This window comes from Phocoena sinus, chromosome 2, assembly GCF_008692025.1.
Source record: "Phocoena sinus isolate mPhoSin1 chromosome 2, mPhoSin1.pri, whole genome shotgun sequence".
Classification (NCBI taxonomy): domain Eukaryota; kingdom Metazoa; phylum Chordata; class Mammalia; order Artiodactyla; family Phocoenidae; genus Phocoena; species Phocoena sinus.
Genome location: NC_045764.1, coordinates 116,150,742 through 116,173,451, shown reverse-complemented (window position 1 = coordinate 116,173,451; position 22,710 = coordinate 116,150,742). Strand labels below are relative to the sequence as shown.

The window sequence follows — 22,710 nt, the reverse complement described above, 5'->3', positions numbered from 1 at the left end:
ACCAAAATATATAATTCATAATTAATTAGTGAAAATAAAAGAAAAATGCATACTTTTAGCAAAAATAAAAAGCAAAAAAAAATTTTATTCAGCTGAGTTAGCATCAATTACTTTGTTTACTTGAGAAAACATTATCTTTTTAAGCTACTGCAAAATTGAGATACTATTTCATACCCATAAAAGCAAAAATTATAAGGTCAAATAGTAAAAAATACTGAGCACGTGAAATAAAGGAAACATTCAAATATACTGCAGATAGGTATATATGTTTCGACAACCTCTGATGAGCAATTTGGCAATGCTGAAGTTGTGCCTAGTCCGTAACCTGGCAAATCTCCTCTTTGGTATGAAGCCTAGAGAAATTCTTGCACATGTGCACAAGGAAACATGTATAAAAATGCTTAGGAACAATGTATAAAAATGTTTATTTCAGCATTATATAATAGCAAAAACTTACAAATAACCCAATTGTCCAATAACTGGAGCAGGAATAAAGAAATTACTATACATTAAAAATGGAATACTATGCAGCATTTAAATGAATTAACTATGGACAAATGGACAAATCTCAAAAATGAAAATTTGACAAAAATAGCAAGTTGCAAAATAAAGCAAATCTATTATTCGTGGATAGACACAATTAGTAAAAAATATTAAAATAAACATGGAAATGATAAACACCAAATTCAGGACAGTAGTTACCTCAGTAAGATGATGGAAGGAGAGGAAAGAGGAGAGTCAATGGGGGCAGAGTTGTGTTGGTTTAGCACTGAACGTCTCCGGGGGCACCATTTATATCGATTATAATACAAATGATATCATGTAAATTTCTGTAGCACTATATAGGGAGCTTTTATGCCACCTGAAATTGTCACTTCTCAAACTTAATTTGTACTTGAAATCTTATATAACGTTTAAAATATCACTGCAATTTTAGACAGAAAGGGGCTCAAATACTTGGATCACTGAACCAAATTTATTTATACTGTCAAACCACAAAATAAACTTAGGAAAGACATTTGAAATGTTCTCTTAGGTCATAAAACACTGGGTTTCTGCTAAGATTTGTCATAGATTAATATACTGTTAATCAAGATAGTTACTTTTATATTACTTAAATTATAAGTAGTGGAAAAGAAAAAAAACCCTGAGAAAAAAGCAACTGTATCTTTTCCATAATACAGTATAAAATGGAACATGCAATGGCAAAGCAAAAGTCAAAACTACTTCTAAGAAGCTAAGTCTGAGGGAAGATGAATAAATTAATTAATTCATCAAATATTTATCAAGCTCCTGTGGCAGTCATCAATCCAGTTTTAAGGAATATGAATATAGCAGGCTAAGAAGTCCTTGTCATCCTAGAGAATACGTTCTACTAAAGGGAAACAGTAGAGAGAAAAACAGGCCAAAAATTAGGTAGGTAGGTAGGTAGGTATGTAGATAGATTGCTTTGAAGGAAAATACAGCTGTATCAGAGAAAAGAGTGATTTGGTAGATAGGGAATAGGGCAGACTTATTTTAGAAAGGGTGGTCAGAAAAGACCTTTTTAAATAAGTGACATTTCAGCACATTCAAATAAAGGAAAAGTAACCATATTCACATTTGAAAGTAGACTAAGCTGAAGAAAAACCAGGACAAAGGCCCTAGAAGTATTAGCGATATAACAGCAATACGGCTGGAGCACAGAGAGGGTGAGAGTTTTGGGAGATCACACTGTAAATCACAGCAAGGAATTAAGATCTCATCTAAATATGATGGTAGTCAATGGTGGTTTCTGAGCAAGGAAATGGCAGCATCACATTTACGTTTAAAAAGGAATTCTGGCTTCCAGGTGAGAAGTAGTTCATAGGTGGGGCAAACATGGAAGCAAATTCCAGAAGGGAGACTATAGGAGTGGTTCAAGCAAGAATTCACATCAATAATCCACAAGAATAACCCTTTCCCTGAAACTTTAAGCTACCTAGAAATACACACCAACTTCTAGAATAGGAACAATTTGAACAGATATGTGTTTCAGAAGGAAACTCCCAGAGATTAGCATTCAGTGTGTGGAAGATGCAGGGATCACCTGCATCAACTTCCAAAAGTTGCAGGTTGGATTGTACATGCCCCTTAACCCAATATTAGATTATTATAAAAGTCCACATAAGAAACAATGAAACCCTGAATTAAGACAAGGGCAGCACAAGAGAAAGAAAATAGATCAATTCATAACAAAAAGTTAAGTATGTACCAAATTTCAGAGGAGAGAAAAATAGGACAGGTGACTTCACTAAGGCATCCCTCAACCTATCAAAAGGTAATCTCCATGAAACTCTGGGGTAAACAGGCTACTCTTCTCCTTACTGCTACCACATAGATTCCAAGGCAAAAAAAAAAAAAAAGTCTTAGCCCAACATTCAAGGAAAACTGGAGTCTAGTTCTAGCCTACCTTCCAGCATCATCTACCACCATATTCCCTTTAGGACAGTATTTCACAAAATATAGGATGTGAAACACATTGTTTAATAGTTATGTCACTTTAATGTATATTAGAAAACCATAACTAGCACATCAGACCTATAATTTCTGAGTGGCATTTAATTTAATGTCCAATTAAAATTCAAATTTCTTTAAATTACCCATATTGTTGAGGTAGATGCCAAAAAAGGGTAATTTTCCATTTTTTCAGTATTTAAAGTTCAAAAACAAAAAAGAATGGCCTGGCTATTAAACTTAGGGTAATGGTTACTAACTTTTGGAGGTAGTACTAGAAGGGAGGATGAGGAACTTTTCGTGATATCTGGTGATATTCTATTGGTAATATTTGGGTTTTTTTACATCTGGGTGCTGGTTATACGAGTGTGTTCACTTTCTGAGATTCATAAAACTGTACAGTTATTTGTGCACTTTTGGGGTACAGACGTTAAAACTAAAAAAAATTCCATTAAAATATATATTTATCTAGTTAAAAAGATGAGATTTTTAAAGAAAAACATTAAGTGAATAACAGGAAAAAAGCATATATGATAAAATCTTAGGGAGTATATGTTAGGATTAAATTTTAAGCAACACAGCCTTGTCCTCCTGGTCAAGACAGGGTAACAGGATCCAAATTTGTATTCCCACTTAAAACAATTTTTTTTAATGGACAAAACATGCATGGGATGACAGTTTTCAAGTTGATAAGGAAATAAAGAGAGTGACCTGACAGAGGAAAACAAAAGAGTTGAGCCCTACGACTGGCCCAGCTTAATACACTGAAAGTTTTCTGGACATGGCACAGGAAAGGAAGAATCCAGGAGGCGGCCAGCAGACTCCACAATTTGAAGAGAGGAGTCTAAGGAAACCGAAGCAGCTAGAATTCACAAGACAGACTATCAGAGGAAAAAACAGCTGCAAAGAGAGAAAGCTTTGGAGACATGCAGAGGGTATTCCTCAAGAAATCAGCTGAGGACTGAGCACACACATGTGAGTAAACTACCCATGCAGGGGAAAGAGCCACCTGAAAGTTTTAGAGGCATCAGTGCCCTGAGCTCCACCAAACCAAAAATAGTACGTGTTCCCACTACCCAGATTGGAAAAACTCATGATTCATGAACTACTACATAGAATACACAGAAGGTTCTTGCTTCAGTAGTGGGGATTAATTAACCCTAGACTAAACACTGCTCTGGTAATAACCTACCTATCTTTAAAGCATGACCCAGAAGTAGTGACCTGTTTCCAAGAAACATAACTATATCTCAGAACAAAGCTCAAAAATATTTTATAAAAATTCCAGCTCCCGAAATGGTAAAGTTCATCATGTCTGGTATCCAATTATGAGGCATGCAATCAAGCAGCAAAATTAGGACCCATAAAGAAAATTTAATCAGCTAAAACTGATCAACATTTTGTGAACTAATACATAACCTTGTTTCATGTATGTTTCTTTTTAAAAACACCTTAGTTAATATATATTGTTGATTTATTAGCACTGAACTCATGGCCAACAGGACAATAACTCATGCCTGAACAAAGTTTATCCATAACACACACACAGCCTTCCATGCTTCGGGAACATTAGATTGCATTTCAGCACGCAGCTGTCTTAAACAGTGAAATCACCAATAGAAGGTACAAAAATGCAATAAATGTAGCACTAAATAAGCTGCAAAAAGGATACTTATTTACAATATAAGAGCTGAAACATAAAAGCAGAGTGTGGCCTTAAGATGATCAGATTGTTTTTCTTTTCTTGGTGTGTCATTTTGGTAATATTGATAGATTTTTAAATGGTAAACCAACCTTGCATTCCACAAAATAAATCACAGTCCCAAATGCAAAAGCTAAAATTATAAAAGTTCTGGAGGAAAACCTCTTTGACTTTAGGTAGGCAAAGCTTCTTAACTATAGTAATAGCAAAGCATAAACCAATTTTTAAAAATTGGTAAGTAGGACTTCAATTTAATTCAATAACAAATTTCCACTCTTCAAAAGATGCTAAGAAAATGAAAAGACAAGCCACATACTGGAAGAAAATAATTGAAAAGCATATATCTGACAAAGAAAAGCATATATCTGACAAAAAGACTTGTATCTAGAACATAATTTTAAAAACTCTCAAAGCTCAACAACAAGGAAACAAAAAACCCAATTAAAAATTGGGCAAAAAACTTGAACATTTTTTTCAAAGTAGATATATTGATGGCAATAAGCACAAAAAAAGGTTCTCAACAGCTTCAGTCATTACAGAAATGCAAATTAAAACTATGAGATAGCCACTACACACAGCTGACCCTTGAACAACACTGGGGTTAGAGGTGGACCCCCCCCCCACCTCCTGCAGTCAAAAATCCGTGTATAACTTTACAGTTGGTTCTCTGTATCCACAGATGCAGAACCGTTGATCATGTAGTACAGTAGTATGTATTTATTGAAAAAAAATGTGCATATAAGTGGACTTGCAGAGTTTAAATCGGTTTTGTTCAAGGGTTAACTATACAAACCTATTACAATGACTTATACGAAAGGCTCATTAAAGATGTTGGCAAGGATGTAAAACAACCTGGAACTTTCATACACTGCTGGTGGAACATAAGATAGTATAACCACATTATGTCAGTTTCTTAAAAAAGTAAACATACACCCACAAGATTCAGCTATTCCACTTGTATTTATCCAAGAGAAATTAAAGCATAGAAATTAAAGCATATGTCTAAATACAAAGACTTCAATACAAATATTCATAGCATCTTTATTTATAATAGCCAAAACCCAGAAACACCCCATATTTTTAGTAACAGATGAATGGTTAAACAAACTATATAACAAATTGTGCTAGAACAACTGGATTTCTCACGTATAAAACCAAATGCTTTTAATCAACAGTTTAGATAAAGTTAAGGAATTCTTGCTATGGACACAGCTTTTGGAAGATCCAGTAGTTTCCAGTACAATTTTCATATATTTTTTAAGGCAGTATCATTACTCCTATGTGGTTGTCTGTGCCACATTATTCTGCTTCTATGTATCAATTCATCATGCTGTTTTGAAAGAAATTTCTGCCCATAATGTAGTACACAGTAATGAGTTTTATTTTCTCCTTCTAGTTGTATACAATCTCCTAGGAAGGATATTCATAACAGCTTAGAGAAAACAACATGATGTATTATGAAGAATATGGGCTTTAATTCAGATCCAAGGTGTTGTCACAGTAAAGTTAGGCAACTTTTTTTTTTTATACTTTTCTTAAATTATGTTAGTCACCGTTCAGGTGTATAAAATGCACAGAATACCATCAGTTACGGTTATTAGGGGAAATTAAATGAGATGATATATAAAAGCTCTTGGTCAAATAAAGTGGATTCTCAACAAACGTTAGTTCCATGCCACCAATACCATCATCACCCTCAATCCACAGACTCACGATTTGGCTTCATTTCCACACACATTAAAAATGTGATTTTGATTAATTTGGACCATTTATATCTATAGCCATTTCAACATTTCTTGCTTTTTTCATTTTTACCTTTTTCATTGGCATGCAAAAACTACAAATGGGAACTGAAGGAGATATTATTCAGAACACATTCAGAACACTACAGTATAATGACACAGGTCTGTACAAAATATGATATTCTAAGATATTTTTACATTTTTACATTATAAAATACTTCTAATTTGTGGGTCAGATAGGATGCACAAAATGATGCTAAACAGTCACCTAGGTACAGATTAACATGTATGTTATATTGCCCTGTAATATTCTGGCATATTGAAAGGTTAAAACACTATTTACTAAACTTTAAATGCCGACAGGCTTCCTATCACTTCTGTATAGTGTGATGAGATCTTTATAAAGTGACATTTAATGTAAGCTGTGTTCTACTTTATATACAATAACACTTGATTGAAAAGGTAAGGCTGTTAATATCAAGGGCTTTAATAAGTCTTGTTAACTCTATGCCTAAAGACAAATGCTTTACATCAAGGGTATATCTGGTCCTGTGTGATGAAGAGAAAACAATTTTTCCTCTATAATGCTGTATCAACTCTAAATATATAAACAACGTGTGTATTTAAAGGAGTATTCTAAAGTTAAATTTTAAAATGCCATAAAACACACACAAAAATCTGATTATATATTTTATAAATGCTAAGAAAAGTTTTCCAAAAGTAAGGTATTACAAAATGATAATTTTTAACACCTATTAGGTTATACGTGAAATTTGTTGATTACGAAAAACCCGATTCCTTTTCTAGAATTCAGTACTTCTAAAGAATCAATGTGCAACTCTCAAATATTTTCAGTAAAGAAAGCTTAATTGTAAACACTGAGCTTTTCCAAGGTAGATGACTATTACAAAGTTCACTAGAAAATCAATATAGCATTTTAGTTGGAATTTGCTCATTAAACACCCACAGCTCTAATGCAAATTATGATGGAATGAATAAAGCAAATACATATGCTTCTTTCTTTTTATTAAATGTAAAATCTACTGTTAATTGCATCTCGTATGTCATACAAACTTTTCTCCTTAACTATTAAATAGAAGCTTTAACAAAAGTCATTAGAGATTCTCTTTCTTTGACTTGAATAAATTTCAATATTTGTTCAGTAAAGGTTCACAGCAGTTAAATTACATTAACAAATATTATTAGCTACTATGTAAGCCAACCCAGTAAAATACTTGTATTGTAGGTAGAACAAATCATTGGGTGTTTACAATAATATTTGGATATCTCCATTTTTAAACACGGTTATCAAATATCCTATAATTCTTAGTCAAATGAGAAAGATTCAGAGAGGATCACCCCCACTCCCCACCCACAAACACTCAAATTTGTTTAGTAAGCTAATTGTTTTCTAATACAGGCAAAAGTAAATATGAAGAAGCTGAACCATACTAAGTATGAGTTTATTGAATCAAGACAGAGTACATATTTCCTTAGTAGAACCCAAGTCTATTGACAAGCCCATATTCTACACTTCTCAAACTACTTTTAAAATACAGTAGCAGTGAGACAGTATATTGGAAAACATTCTAGTTTAAACACTGAACCATGATTCTCTAAATAATATAATTTGGAGGACAGACATTTCCCAGGAAAAAGAATCCATTTAACATCTTCAAGGTAGTTATGTAAACAGAAAAGGTTGAATTAAGGAGAAGGAAGAAGAAATCATTAGGATTTGAATTTGAAACATGTAAAATAATCACTGATTACAATTCAGCTTCCAAAATTCTAACCAACAAATATAATATAGATAATAGTTTGGTAAAAGACTTTATTATATATATAAGAATTTCAGATTGAGCATTTACTATTATTGCTTTACATGATGTGAAATGAATTCCTTGTAAACATAACATTTAGTGTTTTACAAAACCACCTCATATATATTTCAGAACCACAAACATTATGCTATGTCTTAATTTCCTTAAAGTTTATAATTTCTCTTTCTTGGCATAAATTGTTTATTATAAATTTAAACACAGATGGTAAATGCCACACACCAGTAGAGAATTAACCAACCTATTCCAAGTAGTGTGATGGTTCTACTCTTGGCATTACATTGCTGGATTCAACTTATTTCTTCAGAACTTCTTTTACAAGCCAGAATACTGTATTTCTAAAACTGGATTTGAATGTTCACCATTTTACATGATTATTCTGTAAATAACCTTTTCTGATTAAAAATACAAGCTCGTAAAAATGTGGCGACAGAAATGTGTTGCATAGCTTTGTAACATTCTGTGCATAATTAAAATAAACAGGATATGTTCTCATATTCTTCAGTATTCAAAATTATAAAATAGAATAGAATTCAATCATTTGGACATGACATATTTGATTGAACTAAGATGCTCCTAAAATCAGATAAACACTGTTTCCAATTATTCACTATATAAACAACACTGTAATGAACATCTTTGTACACAAATCTTTATGTATATACACAGTTAATTACTAAGGAAAATTTCTAGAAGTATGATTATTACATTAAAAAAGTTTTTTAAGCTCTTTACATGTTTTAAAATTTTCCTCTGTAAAGCTGCTATAAATTTATACTTACCAAGAGTATAGAAACTGCTAAAGCTTGATTAGAAAATTATACAAAATTGTGACTTTAAGTAGCAAAAATATAAAACAGTAACTCTTTTTAGCAAAACTCGCAATCATTATATACATGTATTGAGTACAGATAACTCAAAGACTATATAAGAACACTTTCTAAAAATGTGCTTTTTACATTCATACCTCTAATATATCTGATATTAGAGCTATAATTTTTTTTACATTTATTGGAGTATAATTGTTTTACAATGTTGTGTTACTTTCTGCTGTAAAACAAAGTGAATCAGCTCTATGTACTCATATATCCCCATACCCCCACCTTCTTGTGTCTCCCTTCCACCCTCCCTATCCCACCCCTCTAGGTGGTCACAAAGCACCGAGCTGATCTCCCTGTGCTATGTGGCTGCTTCCCACTAGCTATCTATTTTACATTTGGTAGTGTATATATGCCAATGCTACTCTCTCACTTCATCCCAGCTTACCCTTCCCCCTCCCTGTGTCCTCAGGTCCATTCTCTACGTCTGCATCTTTATTCCTGTTCTGCCCCTAGGTTCTTCAGAACCTTTTTTTTTTTTTTAAGATTCCATATATATGTATTCGCATACGGTATTTGTTTTTCTCTTTCTGACTGACTTCACTCCGTATGACAGACTCTAGGTCCATCCACCTCACTACAAATAACTCAATTTCCTTTCCTTTCATGGCTGAATAATATTCTACTGTATATATGTGCCACATCTTCTTTATTCATTCATCTGTCGATGGACACTTAGGTTGCTTCCATGTCCTGGCTATTGTAAATAGTACTGCAATAAACACTGTAGTACAGGACTCTTTGAATCCTGGTTTTCTCAGGGTATATGCCCAGTAGTGGGATTGCTGGGTCGTATGGTAGCTCTATTTTTAGCTTTTTAAGGAAACTCCATACTGTTCTCCATAGTGGCTGTATCAATTTACATTTCCATTACATTCCCATGGGTTCCCTTTTCTCCACAACCTCTCCAGCATTTACTGCTTGTAGATTTTTTTATGATGGTCATTCTGACTGGTGTGAGGTGATACCTCATTGTAGTTTTGATTTGCATTTCTCTAATGATTAGTGATGTTGAGCATCCTTTCATGTGTTTGGTGGCAATCTGTATATCTTCTTTGGAGAAATGTCTATTTAGGTCTTCTGCCCATTTTTGGATTGGGTTGTTTGTTTTTTTGATATTGAGTTGCATGAGCTGCTTGTAAATTTTGGAGATTAATCCTTTGTCAGTTGCTTCGTTTGCAAATATTTTTTCCCATTCTGAGGGTTGTCTTTCTTTTCGTCTTATGTTTTCCTTTGCTGTGCAAAAGCTTTTAAGTTTCATTAGGTCCCATTTGTTTATTTTTGTTTTTATCTGCATTACTCTAGGAGGTGGGTCAAAAAAGATCTTGCTGTGATTTATGTCATAGAGTGTTCTATGTTTTCCTTTAAGAGTTTGATAGTGTCTGGCCTTATATTTAGGTCTTTAATCCATTTTGGGTTTAGTTTTGTGTATGGTGTTAGGGAGTGTTCTAATTTCATTCTTTTACATGTAGCTGTCCAGTTTTCCCAGCACCACTTATTGAAGAGGCTGTCTTTTCTCCACTGTATATTCTTGCCTCCTTTATCAAAGATAAGGTGACCATATGTGTGTGGGTTTATCTCTGGGCTATCCTGTTCTATTGATCTATATTTCTGTTTTTGTGCCAGTACCATGTGGTCTTGATTACTGTAGCTTTGTAGTATAGTCTGAAGTCTGGGAGCCTGATTACTCCAGCTCCATTTTTCTTTCTCAAGATTGCTTTAGTTATTCGGGGTCTTTTGTGTTTCCATACAAATTGTGAAATTTTTTCTTCTACTTCTGTGAAAAATGCCATTGGTAGTTTGATAGGGATTGCACTGAATCTGCAGATTGCTTTGGGTAGTAGTCATTTTCACAATGTTGATTCTTCCCATCCAAGAACATGGTGTATCTCTCCACCTGTTTGTATCATCTTTAATTCCTTTCATCAGTGTCTTAGTTTTCTGCATACAGGTCTTTTGTCTCCTTAGGTAGGTTTATTCCTAGGTATTTTATTCTTTTTGTTTCAGTGGTAAATGGGAGTGTTTCCTTAATTTCTCTTTCAGACTTTTCATCATTAGTGTATAGGAATGCCAGAGTTTTCTGTGCATTAATTTTGTATCCTGCTACTTTACCAAATTCATTTAGAGCTATAAATTTTAATATAAAAGAGATAAGCTTATCCCTGAAGTGTTAAAATCAGTATCAATAATGTTATGCACTTTTGAAATATACTATTAAGGGGTATTTAACTTATTTTCTGCACAGAGTTTCTACTTTAAATTTTAACAGATACCAATATGAAAATTCAGTGAAATATAACTGCTACCTAAACTTTTTCCAAGATCATTTCCTCTTTAGAATTGGTTATTGTTATTTATAATGGTTTCTCTCTTTTCCTTTGTGAGACAGACTGAAGCAATGGGAAGACTATAAGCCTTGGAATCAGATATGCACTAAGGTTCAAGTCACAGTCTTGACACTTAGTACCGACCATGTGCCTTTGGGCAAGTTATTTATAAGTCTCTCCAGGTTTACTTCCTCCCATGTAAGATGTAAATATTAACTAATATACCATATTATTTTAAGGATTAGAGATAATGTATAGAAGCACCTAGGATATAACTGGTACTCAGTGAATTGTAGCTAATATTAATATTTGATTATTTTTTATCTTTATGAAATTCTTAAATCTTTGATGTCAGAAGTCATGAAAACATTTTTTTTTTTTTTGCGGTACGTGGGCTTCTCACTGTTGTGGCCTCTCCCATTGAGGAGCACAGGCTCCGGACGTGCAGCCTCAGCGGCCATGGCTCACAGGCCCAGCCGCTCCGCAGCATGTGGGATCTTCCCGGACTGGGGCACGAACCCGTGTCCCCTGCATCAGCAGGCGGACTCTCAACCACTGTGCCACCAGGGAAGCCCTTGAAAAGATTTTTGTTCTGTTTAGCTTTTAATTTAAATTCATAGTTCACTGTTAATAGATTTTAAAAGGGAAATAAACAGAAAAGTGAAACAAAAATGTTTGAAACGAAGGATTGGATGATGAGAAAAATTACCATTGAGATATATATATATATATATTTATTAGCATTTATTACATTTTACTTAAACGTGAATCTGAAATAAAAGAAATGGGATGCACAGAATTTGGGTTTTAATCTAATATATACCTACGATAAACCATGTAGACCGTTACAACAGCATTTCCTTTGCTTCCCTGTTAGTTTTTACATAATGTGAATACTATCATTATAATGTGATCTCATGTTACAAAATTGGCCATACTCTACCTGTAAGCATTATTTGACCTGGCACTCATTATAATTTTCATACTCATAGGATTCTACAGCCAAAGACAATAATATAATCAGCATTCTACCTATCAATATTTCTAACTGCTGTATTTCACAGAGATGGGACTTTTTGTTTTTATCTGAAGTGACTAGTTATATTCATGAAATCCTTTTTCCTTCGAAATTAAAAAAATATATAGATAGATACATGTAATGCTCTGTTATATTAATACTGTTACGCCATTTAAGTGTTAAAGACTAACATATTTTATTAATGCCCATTTATATACAGAAAAATGGTATTCCATTGTGCATTATTTCTTAAAAGCAAGTATTACGCTGTTTTTCTGATATATAGAACTGACTCTTGTTCTTCTTAATCATTATATGGTCAGCATCATTTGAGATATGATATATGGTAACAGATTTTTTTTTTTTACAAGAGAACAATGTAAACATTTTCTATTACATAACAATTTTTATTTTTCCATGTTAATTAGTTGGGATGTCTTAATATATTTGCTCTAACAGTAGATTACATACCTATGCTTTTAACATTTACATGTTAACCTGAATAGAAAAACTTAAGTTATACGTTTCAGGGATTCTACGTTGTGATGCTTTGGACAATAACATTAAACTCATCTCGTCTCTACCAAAAATAAAAGAACATTCTCCGTAATAAGAAGGGCTTAACAATATTTTTTTTATTTACAAGTCAGTCTAAATATGGGTGCCCAGGGAAGAATCTATGTTTAAAGAGAAAAAGCAGATTAAACGCTTGCAGAATCAGTACAGTATGCTAACTAAGCAAATTATGTAACCACTGAATTATATGTAAAATGTAACTAAGATAAATAGATAGATAGATTGATTGATTTATATAAATATAAGACTTAAAGAACTAAGGAGTTCTTCTGACTAAAACCCAATATTGGCCTTATTTCAGTTTAATTGGAAGAGGATCTCAAATTCATCTTCTCCATGAGATATCAGGAACGTGGATTTCTCTTTGTACCAAAGGTTAATAAGAAATGTGTCTGCAAAAGTCAAACAGCATTAAATACCAAAATCTGATTATTATTCTACAGGAGTTGTTCTGTCATTCATAATCTCTCCATGCTCCAAGCTTCCACAGCTAATCTTTAATGGATGACATGCAAGAAAGAAAAATAACTAACATATAGAGCAGAGACTCTAAAGTGAGCATTTAAGAAATAGAAATATAAGGCTTTTAAAGAAATATAAATATTTTAAATATCACAAGATAACATAAAAACTATTTAAATAAATACTCTTGTGTAAAAATTTACACATCTGTATACTGTAAATGCAATAGATTAATAAAAATTAAGAGACATTTAACACTAGACAATGCCCACTGAGACTGTTTCAGAAAAAAGAAAGGCTTAATTAAACAAATTATTTTTAAAAGTTATAACCATGTCACTCACCTAAGAGTGATTAAATTAAATGGATTCAGATCAGGTCATACAATACTATCTCTCACTGTCAAACTTAATTTAAATAAAATAATTTTTGAAGTATTTATGGTTTAATCATTTTATTTAGATGAGAAAAGACATTTACCTAAAGGACAGAGACAATGTTTCAGTTGTGCTTCTCTAAAACATGCCCTAGTATCTGAAAGTCATACATGCCAATAATTTACAAATCATACTATCCACATATATAATTTCATGAGTTAAAACATACGACCTACTTATCAAATTCCTTTATTTTCTTTTTTGTAGAGATGTAAAATTTTTTTTCCATATTTTCAAACTTTCTAAATAAGGTTAATTCTGAAAGTCAAGGAAAACTAAAACATGTGGATAAGATGAAGTAAATAAAATATATTTTTAACAAGGAATACATATCAATTCTTTGTGAAACAAAACCATATACAAGTAGCTATGAGATAGTTATTTATGTTAGTTACACTTTGATATGCCCCCTATTAGATCAAGAAGTCTTGAGAAAACACGATGGTGACATCATCACCTTATCATCATAATTACCATTTACTGAGTGCTTTCTAATGGGTTAAGTACTTCACAAACATTATCTCACTTAAACGTCACCAAACCATAAGGTAGGTTTTAACCAAATCTTAGTGAAGCTGTCACTTACACATGATAAGCAGTAGAAAGATTAGAACAAAGGTCTGAATCCAAAGTCTAAGCATGTAACCACTATCTACTACAATGTGTATTATGAATGAGAAGTGACTGCAAACAAAAAGACATGTTTGAAATACCAAATCGGTTTTATTTGCTGATGCATAAAACCGGGGTACATAAAAAACCCTCAATAAATACTTCTTTAATTTTTAAAGAAGTTAGCATAGTCCCAATTAAGCACCTAATAAAAACAGTATCAATGGTGGTGATGATGATGATGGTGATGTCAAAAAAGTAGGGAGAGGTAAAAAGGTCAACCATTTGAGATTTTATCATGACGTAGGACACAATGGAGTTTCCAACTCTCATGAGATCACATTATAATGACAGTATTCACATTATGTAAAACTAACAGGGAAACAAAGGAAATGCTGTCGTAATAGTCTACACGAAGGTTTATCATAGGTATATATTAGATTAAAACCCAAATTCTGTGCATCCCATTTCTTTTATTTCAGATTCATGTTTAAGGAAAATGTAATAAATGATAATAAATATATATATCTCAATGGTAATTTTTCTCATCATCCAATCCTTCGTTTCAAACTTTTTTGTTTTACTTTTCTGTTTATTTCCCTTTAAAAATTTTAAACAGTGAACTATGAACTTAAAAGCTAAACAGAAAAAAATTTTTTCATGACTTCTGAAATATATATATTAGCATAAATCTCAAAGATTTAAGAATTTCATAAAGATAAAAATAATCAAATATTAATATTAGCTATAATTCACTGAGTACCAGTTACATCCTAGATGCCTCTATACCTTGTCTCTAATCCTTAAAATAATCTGGTAAATTAGTTAATATTTACATCTTACATGGGAGGAAGTAAACCTGGAGAGGCTAATAAGTAACTTGCCCAAAGGCACATGGTCAGTATTAAGTGTCAAGACTGTGACTTGAACCTTAGTCCATCTGATTCCAAGGCTTATAGTCTTCCCATTGTTTCAACCTGTCTCACAAAGTACTGGGAACATTTTGTTTTATGCAGTTTTGATTATACCAGATTCTTATTCTTATAAATTATACAATCAGCTGGGGAGACAAGTTGGATTAACATATACATAAGTTACATAATAAAGACATAAAAGTAAAAAAGGGAGAAATCTGAAGGACAAGAAAAGTGGCACAGGTAAAATGGCAAGATCTGATCAAAGCCATCACATGGATTTCATAAGATGTTGGTTTATGTAATCTTTATGTGTCGAACCTATCACAGGAATTATTTTAAGATTAGTGAGCAAGTAACTTAAAACAAAATCACACCTTTTAAAAGTAACATTACTTTTTCTAATACTAAATGACTGCAGAAAACCTGAAAAGGCAGAAAAAATCCTGTTAATTGAAGCATTTATACACCCATTAACACTATTAAAGTTTGACCCTCATTTTATATTATATACATGTGTATACAGTTTTTTAACAAAAATTATAAATACAGCTTCCCCCTACTTCTTTGACTTAACTTTAATTCATAAAGTTTTTTCATATCATTAAATATTCTTTAAAAATGTTTTAAAATTACTGAACAATGTCTCATACCATAAAGATACCTGAATTTATTTAACCATTGCCTTATTATTCGATTGATTCTAATTCTATTGCTATCATAACTTATACTGATATGAATATTCTTATATATATATGTAAATCTTTACATTTAATATACTCAAAGAAAATGGTTATTTCTTTAGAATACCTTATATTTTAATTAACATTTTATTTGGAAAACCTATAGACATACATTTTTGTATCCTATTTGCAATTTCCAATGTTCAGATGTTTTAGCATGTATTTCTTTTAAATTGGAATATTTTGACTTTTAAAACATTTTATATTCTGCTTAAGTATACTATAATACTTGTATGTGTATGCACATTTGTAATATACTTTAGCAAATACATTTTTATTTTGAATATAAAAATGAGCAGTGATAGAAACAAATATCCATGCTTGTGTGGATTCTTTGTTCTTTCATATGACTAAATAAAACATTTATCACATGTACTCATAGTACCATAATGTTCCTCTTTCTATGAGGGTAGTAACATACTTTTTTTTGATATTGTGTTTAGCTTTTTGATCGCACTTACTACTGATCAGGTAGGAGATAAGCTTTTTCAAGATTAGCTTTTCTAAGATAAACTTTAAAAAAATTCATGTATAATGAGAAAATATGAAAAAGTTCAAGAGTTACCAAGAGTCAGTTTATAAATTTCCTGTAGTTTAAAACCAATGGATTTCTTAAACAATCCAGCTTTTTTCTTTTGACGTATTATAATAATAATTCTCTCTAAAGTTAAAAGTAAAATATCTTCAAGTTTTTTAATAAGATAGAACTAAAACATTAAAAAGTAAAGATACATTTTGAAAATTTATACTTTAAAAAACTTAGGGGATTTAAATTTTGAGTCACTTTTTTCTTTTTTTAAAATTTATTTATTTTTGGCTGCATTGAGTCTTCGTTGCTGCACACAGGCTTTCTCTAGCTGCGGCGAGTGGGGGCTACTCTTCGTTGTGGTGCGCAGGCTTCTCATTGTGGTGGCTTCTCTTGTTGTGAAGCACAGGCTCTAGGCATGCGGGCTTCAGTAGCTGTGGCACATGGGCTCAGTAGTTGTGGCTCACGGGCTCTAGAGTGCAGGCTCAGTAGTTGTGGCGCATGGGCCTTGTTGCTCTGCAGCATGTGGAATCCTCCCAGACTAGGGCTCAAACCTGTGTCCCCTGAATTGGCAGGTGGATTTTTAACCACTGCACCACCAGGGAAGTCCTTGAGCTATTTTTGTAACTAAATGGTTGGACATGTTTCTTTAGGATTGCTTAGCTCCAGAGAAACTATATAGCACTACTATTTTCATCAATTTAGGAAGCTATAAAAATATCCTAAACATCTTTCAAACATTCAACATTTATTGAAATAGTATTTTGTCATTAATGAGAAGAACTTGATGTTAACAAGAATCATAAAGCAATCAAATTCTTTCCATTTTATGCATGTATGATTCATACTGTTTATAATAGGGAACCCTTAAATATATACCAATAAATAAATATGTAAAGTATATGATTAGCTATATTACACAAAAGCTTAAAGAGTAAATATTAATGCTTAATGTTCTTTCCCCTCCAAGAGATAAATGAGCTACACAGGTATATGAATTCATGATTTACAATAAATCACAATGGCCTAAATCTTATTAAAATACATCTGTTAAGACACATACAAAGTTAAATTATAATGCAAACACCTTAAAACAAATGTACTTCTTGTAATACCATTTCAGCGATTAGTATACATATTTGATTATAAAAAGCCAAGAAACTTCTAAATTGTTCTAAATTTATAATTGAATTATTCATTTTTAACATACTGTTAATTTTCCTTAAAATATATTACTCTCGTATTTCCCCACTAAAAAAGAAACAAAAAATTCATAGTAGTTTAACATAATAGAAAAACAACCATCTGGTATTTGGCTGGAGTATTTATTTATGATCATCTTAGTTATATAGTTATATTTTCATGGTGATGTTCTACTTTGCACAGTAATATTTTGAAGACAGACAGTATCTGTTAATCATTTCTCTGACCTAAAACACCAGAATTCTTTCATATGCAACCAGGTTAAGTGGTTTATTATATTTTAAAATTTTTTATGTATGTATGTATGGCCGCGTTGGGTCTTCCTTGCTGCACGTGGGCTTTCTCTGGTTAAGGCGAGTGGGGGCTACTTTTCATTGGTGTGCGTAGGCTTCTCATTGCAGTGGCTTCTCTTGTTGAGGAGCACAGACTTCAGTGGTTGTGGCACACAGGCTTCAGTAGTTGTGGCTCGCGGGCTCAGTAGTTGTGGCTCGCGGGCTCTAGAGCACAGGCTCAGTAGTTGTGGCACACAGGCTTAGTTGCTCCCAGGCATGTGGGATCTTCCTGGACCAGGGCTTGAACCAGTGTCCTCTGCGTTGGCAGATGGATTTTTAACCATTGTGGCACCAGCAAAATCCCAGGTTAAGTGATTTATAAAGTATGATTATAACTTCAAACTAATCACAAAATACAATTACTTTTTAAAAGCATTCCAATTGATATAAAAATGTTAAAATAAGGGATCTATAAAATGCCTCTGAATGCTAATTTCTACTATTCTATGAAATATCTCTTTTCTTAACACACTAAAACAGTGTGAGGAAGAGAGTCACAGGGATAATATATAAACTGTAGAGAGAGAGAGACAGAGTCCATCAGAGACAACTGAGAATCACCTGATCATATCTGTAACACATCACAGATACATTTTACAAATTTTCTCCTTGCCATGACCTGTGAATGAAGACAGACTCCAAAACATTTCAGGCATTCATTTATAATCTTAAACTCTGGCAACCTTTTACCAGAAAACATTATCTTCAGGGAAAGATCTTTTCAGGGCAAACATTATCTTCATCATCATCCACGTCATCAGATGAAAATTAATTAACTGCACAAAACAGATTTTTGAATCAAATGTAGGTTTTCACTGGCAATGAATATATGACTATCTTCATACAAAGGAGAAGTATTTTCTCTCAACAAGCTAAAACAATAAGTGGTATGTGAACTGCTGGTTGAAAGGTAGAGGCACTGGTAATCATTATTTCCCCTTGTTTGTTCAGGCCCTTCCAACAAAACAAACAACCTTTTTGTGATTGGATTGACATGGTGTTAACAATGAATTTAATGCCCAAATCAGTATGAATACAGGTAAAGCTCTCACTAATACCAGTACCAGGATGTTAAAGCCACCTATTTTCTAAGCAGGCAAAAAAAAAAAGAAAGAAAGAAGACAAGAGCTTTCCCTCCTTTGACAAATAAGCGAGTTTGCTACTATTCACCAAGCCACATCAGATAATAACCTTGTGCATGATTTTGAATGCCATATGTTAATACTGATCTACTATACCTGCTGTTTTTTCAGCAATTTGAGCTTCTGTTGCTTTTTCTTGGAGTTCCAGTTTAAGCTTTAGTTTTCTCTGTTCTTTATCTTCTTTAGTCAGTTTTTCTTGAAGCTAAAACACATTGAAATAAACATACATTCTTACTAATAAATTTCTTGCACAAATATAATTAATCCCAAAGATAATTTTTGCTTTTCTCTAGACCCTTATAGAATAACTGTATTAACTTACTGAATACATAACTCCAGGGGAAAAAAAAATTAAGGTTTTAAGATATTTTATAAAATAATAATTACCTGAAATGACATAGAAATTATAAAAACATTTTAATATACACTTAATTTTATGTGTGTGTATAGGCAAATGAAATTCAAGAAGGAATAACATTATTATTAAAAATAACTACTGCAGCAAAAAGCAATCTGATCCATTCTTTTGTCTTAAAGCAAAAGACTTGGAAGGGACTATCATAATAAAATAATGGGTAGCACAAATTATAGCTTCTCTTAGTAATTCTAATATTTTGAAACAAAATTAATTAAGATAATAATCTTAATATTTGATACAAATCTCCCTTTGAGAATGCTATGCCATCATATTCCATTTAAATTGGCATTGGCACCTGGCTCATAATTGGCATGTAATAAACAGCTGGTAAATGAAAATACAGAAAATATCTAAGACTTTCATACAGGATCCCTCCAAATGTTTTCTTTTTAATTTCTCCCTCCGTTTACGTCATTTATGCTGTTTTCCGTCAGACATGATCAACATTCTTAACATCATGCTTCAGTTTGATTAGGTCAAACAACTAGAATATTAGAATCAGAAAAGTATGTAGAGGTTAAAAAAAAAGAAGGCAGGCATAGAAAATGAACATTATTTAAAGCTCAAAGGAATATAACAGAAAAAGAGTCAGAAAAGATAAAACATGACATGACAAATTGGATTGGACAAAATGTAGCAGTATAAGATAACACAAGGTAAATGACAATATTTCCAAGCCTTGCTACTTTAAAGTTTACATATATTATTGAGATGAAATACAGGGCACAGATACTACTAAAAAAAAGAAAAAAAAGTTAAGAAAGTAACATGAAACCAATGAAGCAAAATTTGAATTTTTTAGGTATCACAGATCTATGAAAAAGGAAGTGATATTGCAAGCCACCAAGGCAGGAAACCAAAGAAATTGCTTTTCACAGCTCATGTCTCAACTCAATCATACCGTGAATGGCATGGTATGGCAACAGCATAAAGCTACTGTTAAAGGATTAAAGTACACAATAAAACTGAATTATGATGAGTGACAAAGCAAACTTAGAAGGTCAGCAGCTAAAAGTATACTGTACAATCATCAGACTTCCTATATTGTACCTTTTTATTGCTTGCTTTGAGAATGTCCAATTCTTTGAGAAGCAATGCTATTGTCTCCTCTTTATTTAAGTCTGAAGTAACTTGACAAGGAATCATACATTTGTAATGCAAATCATTATTTCTATGTTCCATAATGCTGTAATAAAGAAAACTATTAAAACAATATACATATAATTTCAACTATATAGGATCTATACATTTTACACTTCAAATGGGGGAAACATTTAATTTTAACAGTAAGTATGTAAAGTTACTTAATTAAAATTTTTTCTTGTTATGCACTGTTAAGAAAATACTATGGATGAAAAAGACTAAACATTGCAATTTCATAGAGGTGCTAATATACAATACATCACAGAGGTGCTAATATATCAATTTCACAGGGAGAGCTAAACCTGTGAAAAGCATTTAGTAATGTCTAGAGATTCATGGTTCAGTATACTTAAAGAACACAGTTTTTAAGGGCTTGTGAATATTAATTTAATTTGTACTTCTTGTCAGGACTCTAGATACATTTCTTACTTTTCTGAAAATAGGAACAATAAATATTTTTTCATTATAATTGACAGAATATCATATTTTCATTATTAAATTTGCAACTTTAAAAATGAAAACCTATTCCTGTAACCTTTAAGCAAAAAAAATTATTTTACAATGTGTATGCTATTTGAGAACAATATTAACTTGTTAGCAAGTACTATAAAGGAAGGGAAGGGAAAAGAGATGACTTTAGCCTAATCTCTATTATTTACTTTTCCCATGTGGTTATAAAGTTTATCACCTCTTCATTCATCCCTACTCCCCAAAAATGTACTCCAAACTACACTTTGAAAAGAATATAACTGATTGCCAAGAAAGTGGAACATATTAATATATCCACTTCATTATATATTAATATTCATTAATATAGCTATTTCATAATTTTTAAGTAAATAGAAAAGGCTAGTCCTATGTAAAACTCCGTTAAAAAGTATTCCATAAAATATCATTTTTGTCTGGACTGAAAACATAATATTTATATTTCAATATAGTTATAAGTTATATTAGTCATTGAGAATCTTTAAATTTAGCAGTCTTTTCATAGTACGTGACTAATTACCAAAGTGCTTTTCTCCCATAGGTAAAAGTCACAGGTGTCAAAATTCAAATCCCTTCATGAAATAGGTAGCTACATAAAGTGAATGGGTAGAAACTACAGAATGTAAAATAATAAGGAAGGTAAATGGGAGAGTAGACAACCCTTCTAAAAGCATTCAAATTCATTTAAATGAAGAACAGCACTGACCAAAATCAAATCATATCTTTGGGCTTATTTTGTCTTGGAGCTGCCAGGTTATAGCTCTGATGAATAATATCCCATCTAATATCAACTTAATAGCTATTTCCAGATCCTTAATGAAAGGTCACTTAAAATAATATTCAACAAAACAATATAAAACCTCACGACCTTCATTCAAACTCACCTTGTGCTTTTTCACTCAGTGATTTAGACACATTATATTAATGTAATGAAAATAGTAGAAAACTCTAGTATTAGATTCCTCAAATTCTAATAAGTTAATGATATGTCAAATTTAGGCCACATCAAAAAGAAAAAAGGGAGGGACAGAGAGAGGGAGGAAGGAAGTTAGAGTTCTCCCAATTCTTACTTTCTAAATCTAAGGCTGCTAGCACTCACTTGGACTTTTCTGTAGTGCAGTAAGCTGTCTCATCACCTAGACGAGGACTGATGACTTGAAAATTCCTTGATCTCTGCTCTGGCAATTCTATGCCCTCACACGTAGCTTCATTAACTAATTCATTGGATTTCTGATGCATGCTTCCCTTAGAATTCACAGGCAGTTGCTCATCTGGCTGTGTACTTTTGTTTCTCCCCGTGGTCTCTTGTTCAAGATAACCATGGGTTACGTCTGCATTTAAAACAAAACAAAAACATGAGATATGAAACACCATCGTTACATATTAAATCAATCAAATGAATATTTTTGTGGAAATAAGAGCTCTCACAGCTTTAAATATGCACTTACTAACCTTACTCCTATTGTTATCAGACAAACATGTACAGGGTGATTTTGCCACAAATATTTCCATTTCCACAGTCAGTGGGCATTTACGACAGTGGTTTACAACCTTAAGTGCACATCAGCTAAGGAGTTTTTAAAAATCCTCAAGCTCAGGCCACATCTTCTACTAATTAAATCAAAATCTCTGGGAGTGATCACATGATTCCAGTATACAATCAAGGGTGGGAACCACTGACTTAGAGGTTATTATTTTCTACATTAACTTTTCTTTGCTAGATTTTGAAAAAT

General features: G+C 32.3%; 1 protein-coding gene across 7 annotated transcripts in view; it reads right to left on the bottom strand.

The window, feature by feature from the left end:
* The window catches only part of MIPOL1 (mirror-image polydactyly 1), a 323,322-nt gene that overhangs the window by 208,667 nt on the left and 91,945 nt on the right, over window positions 1–22,710 (bottom strand). For 6 of the 7 annotated variants that reach the window (XM_032623178.1, XM_032623177.1, XM_032623176.1 and 3 more), the window contains 3 exons: window positions 22,077–22,308; window positions 20,399–20,549; window positions 19,027–19,132 (listed from right to left, as the gene is read on the bottom strand). In XM_032623178.1, the coding sequence (XP_032479069.1) occupies window positions 19,027–19,132; window positions 20,399–20,549; window positions 22,077–22,308 (489 nt within the window). The remainder of the gene's footprint in view (window positions 1–19,026; window positions 19,133–20,398; window positions 20,550–22,076; window positions 22,309–22,710) is intronic. The other variant, XM_032623183.1, reaches the window with a different exon arrangement.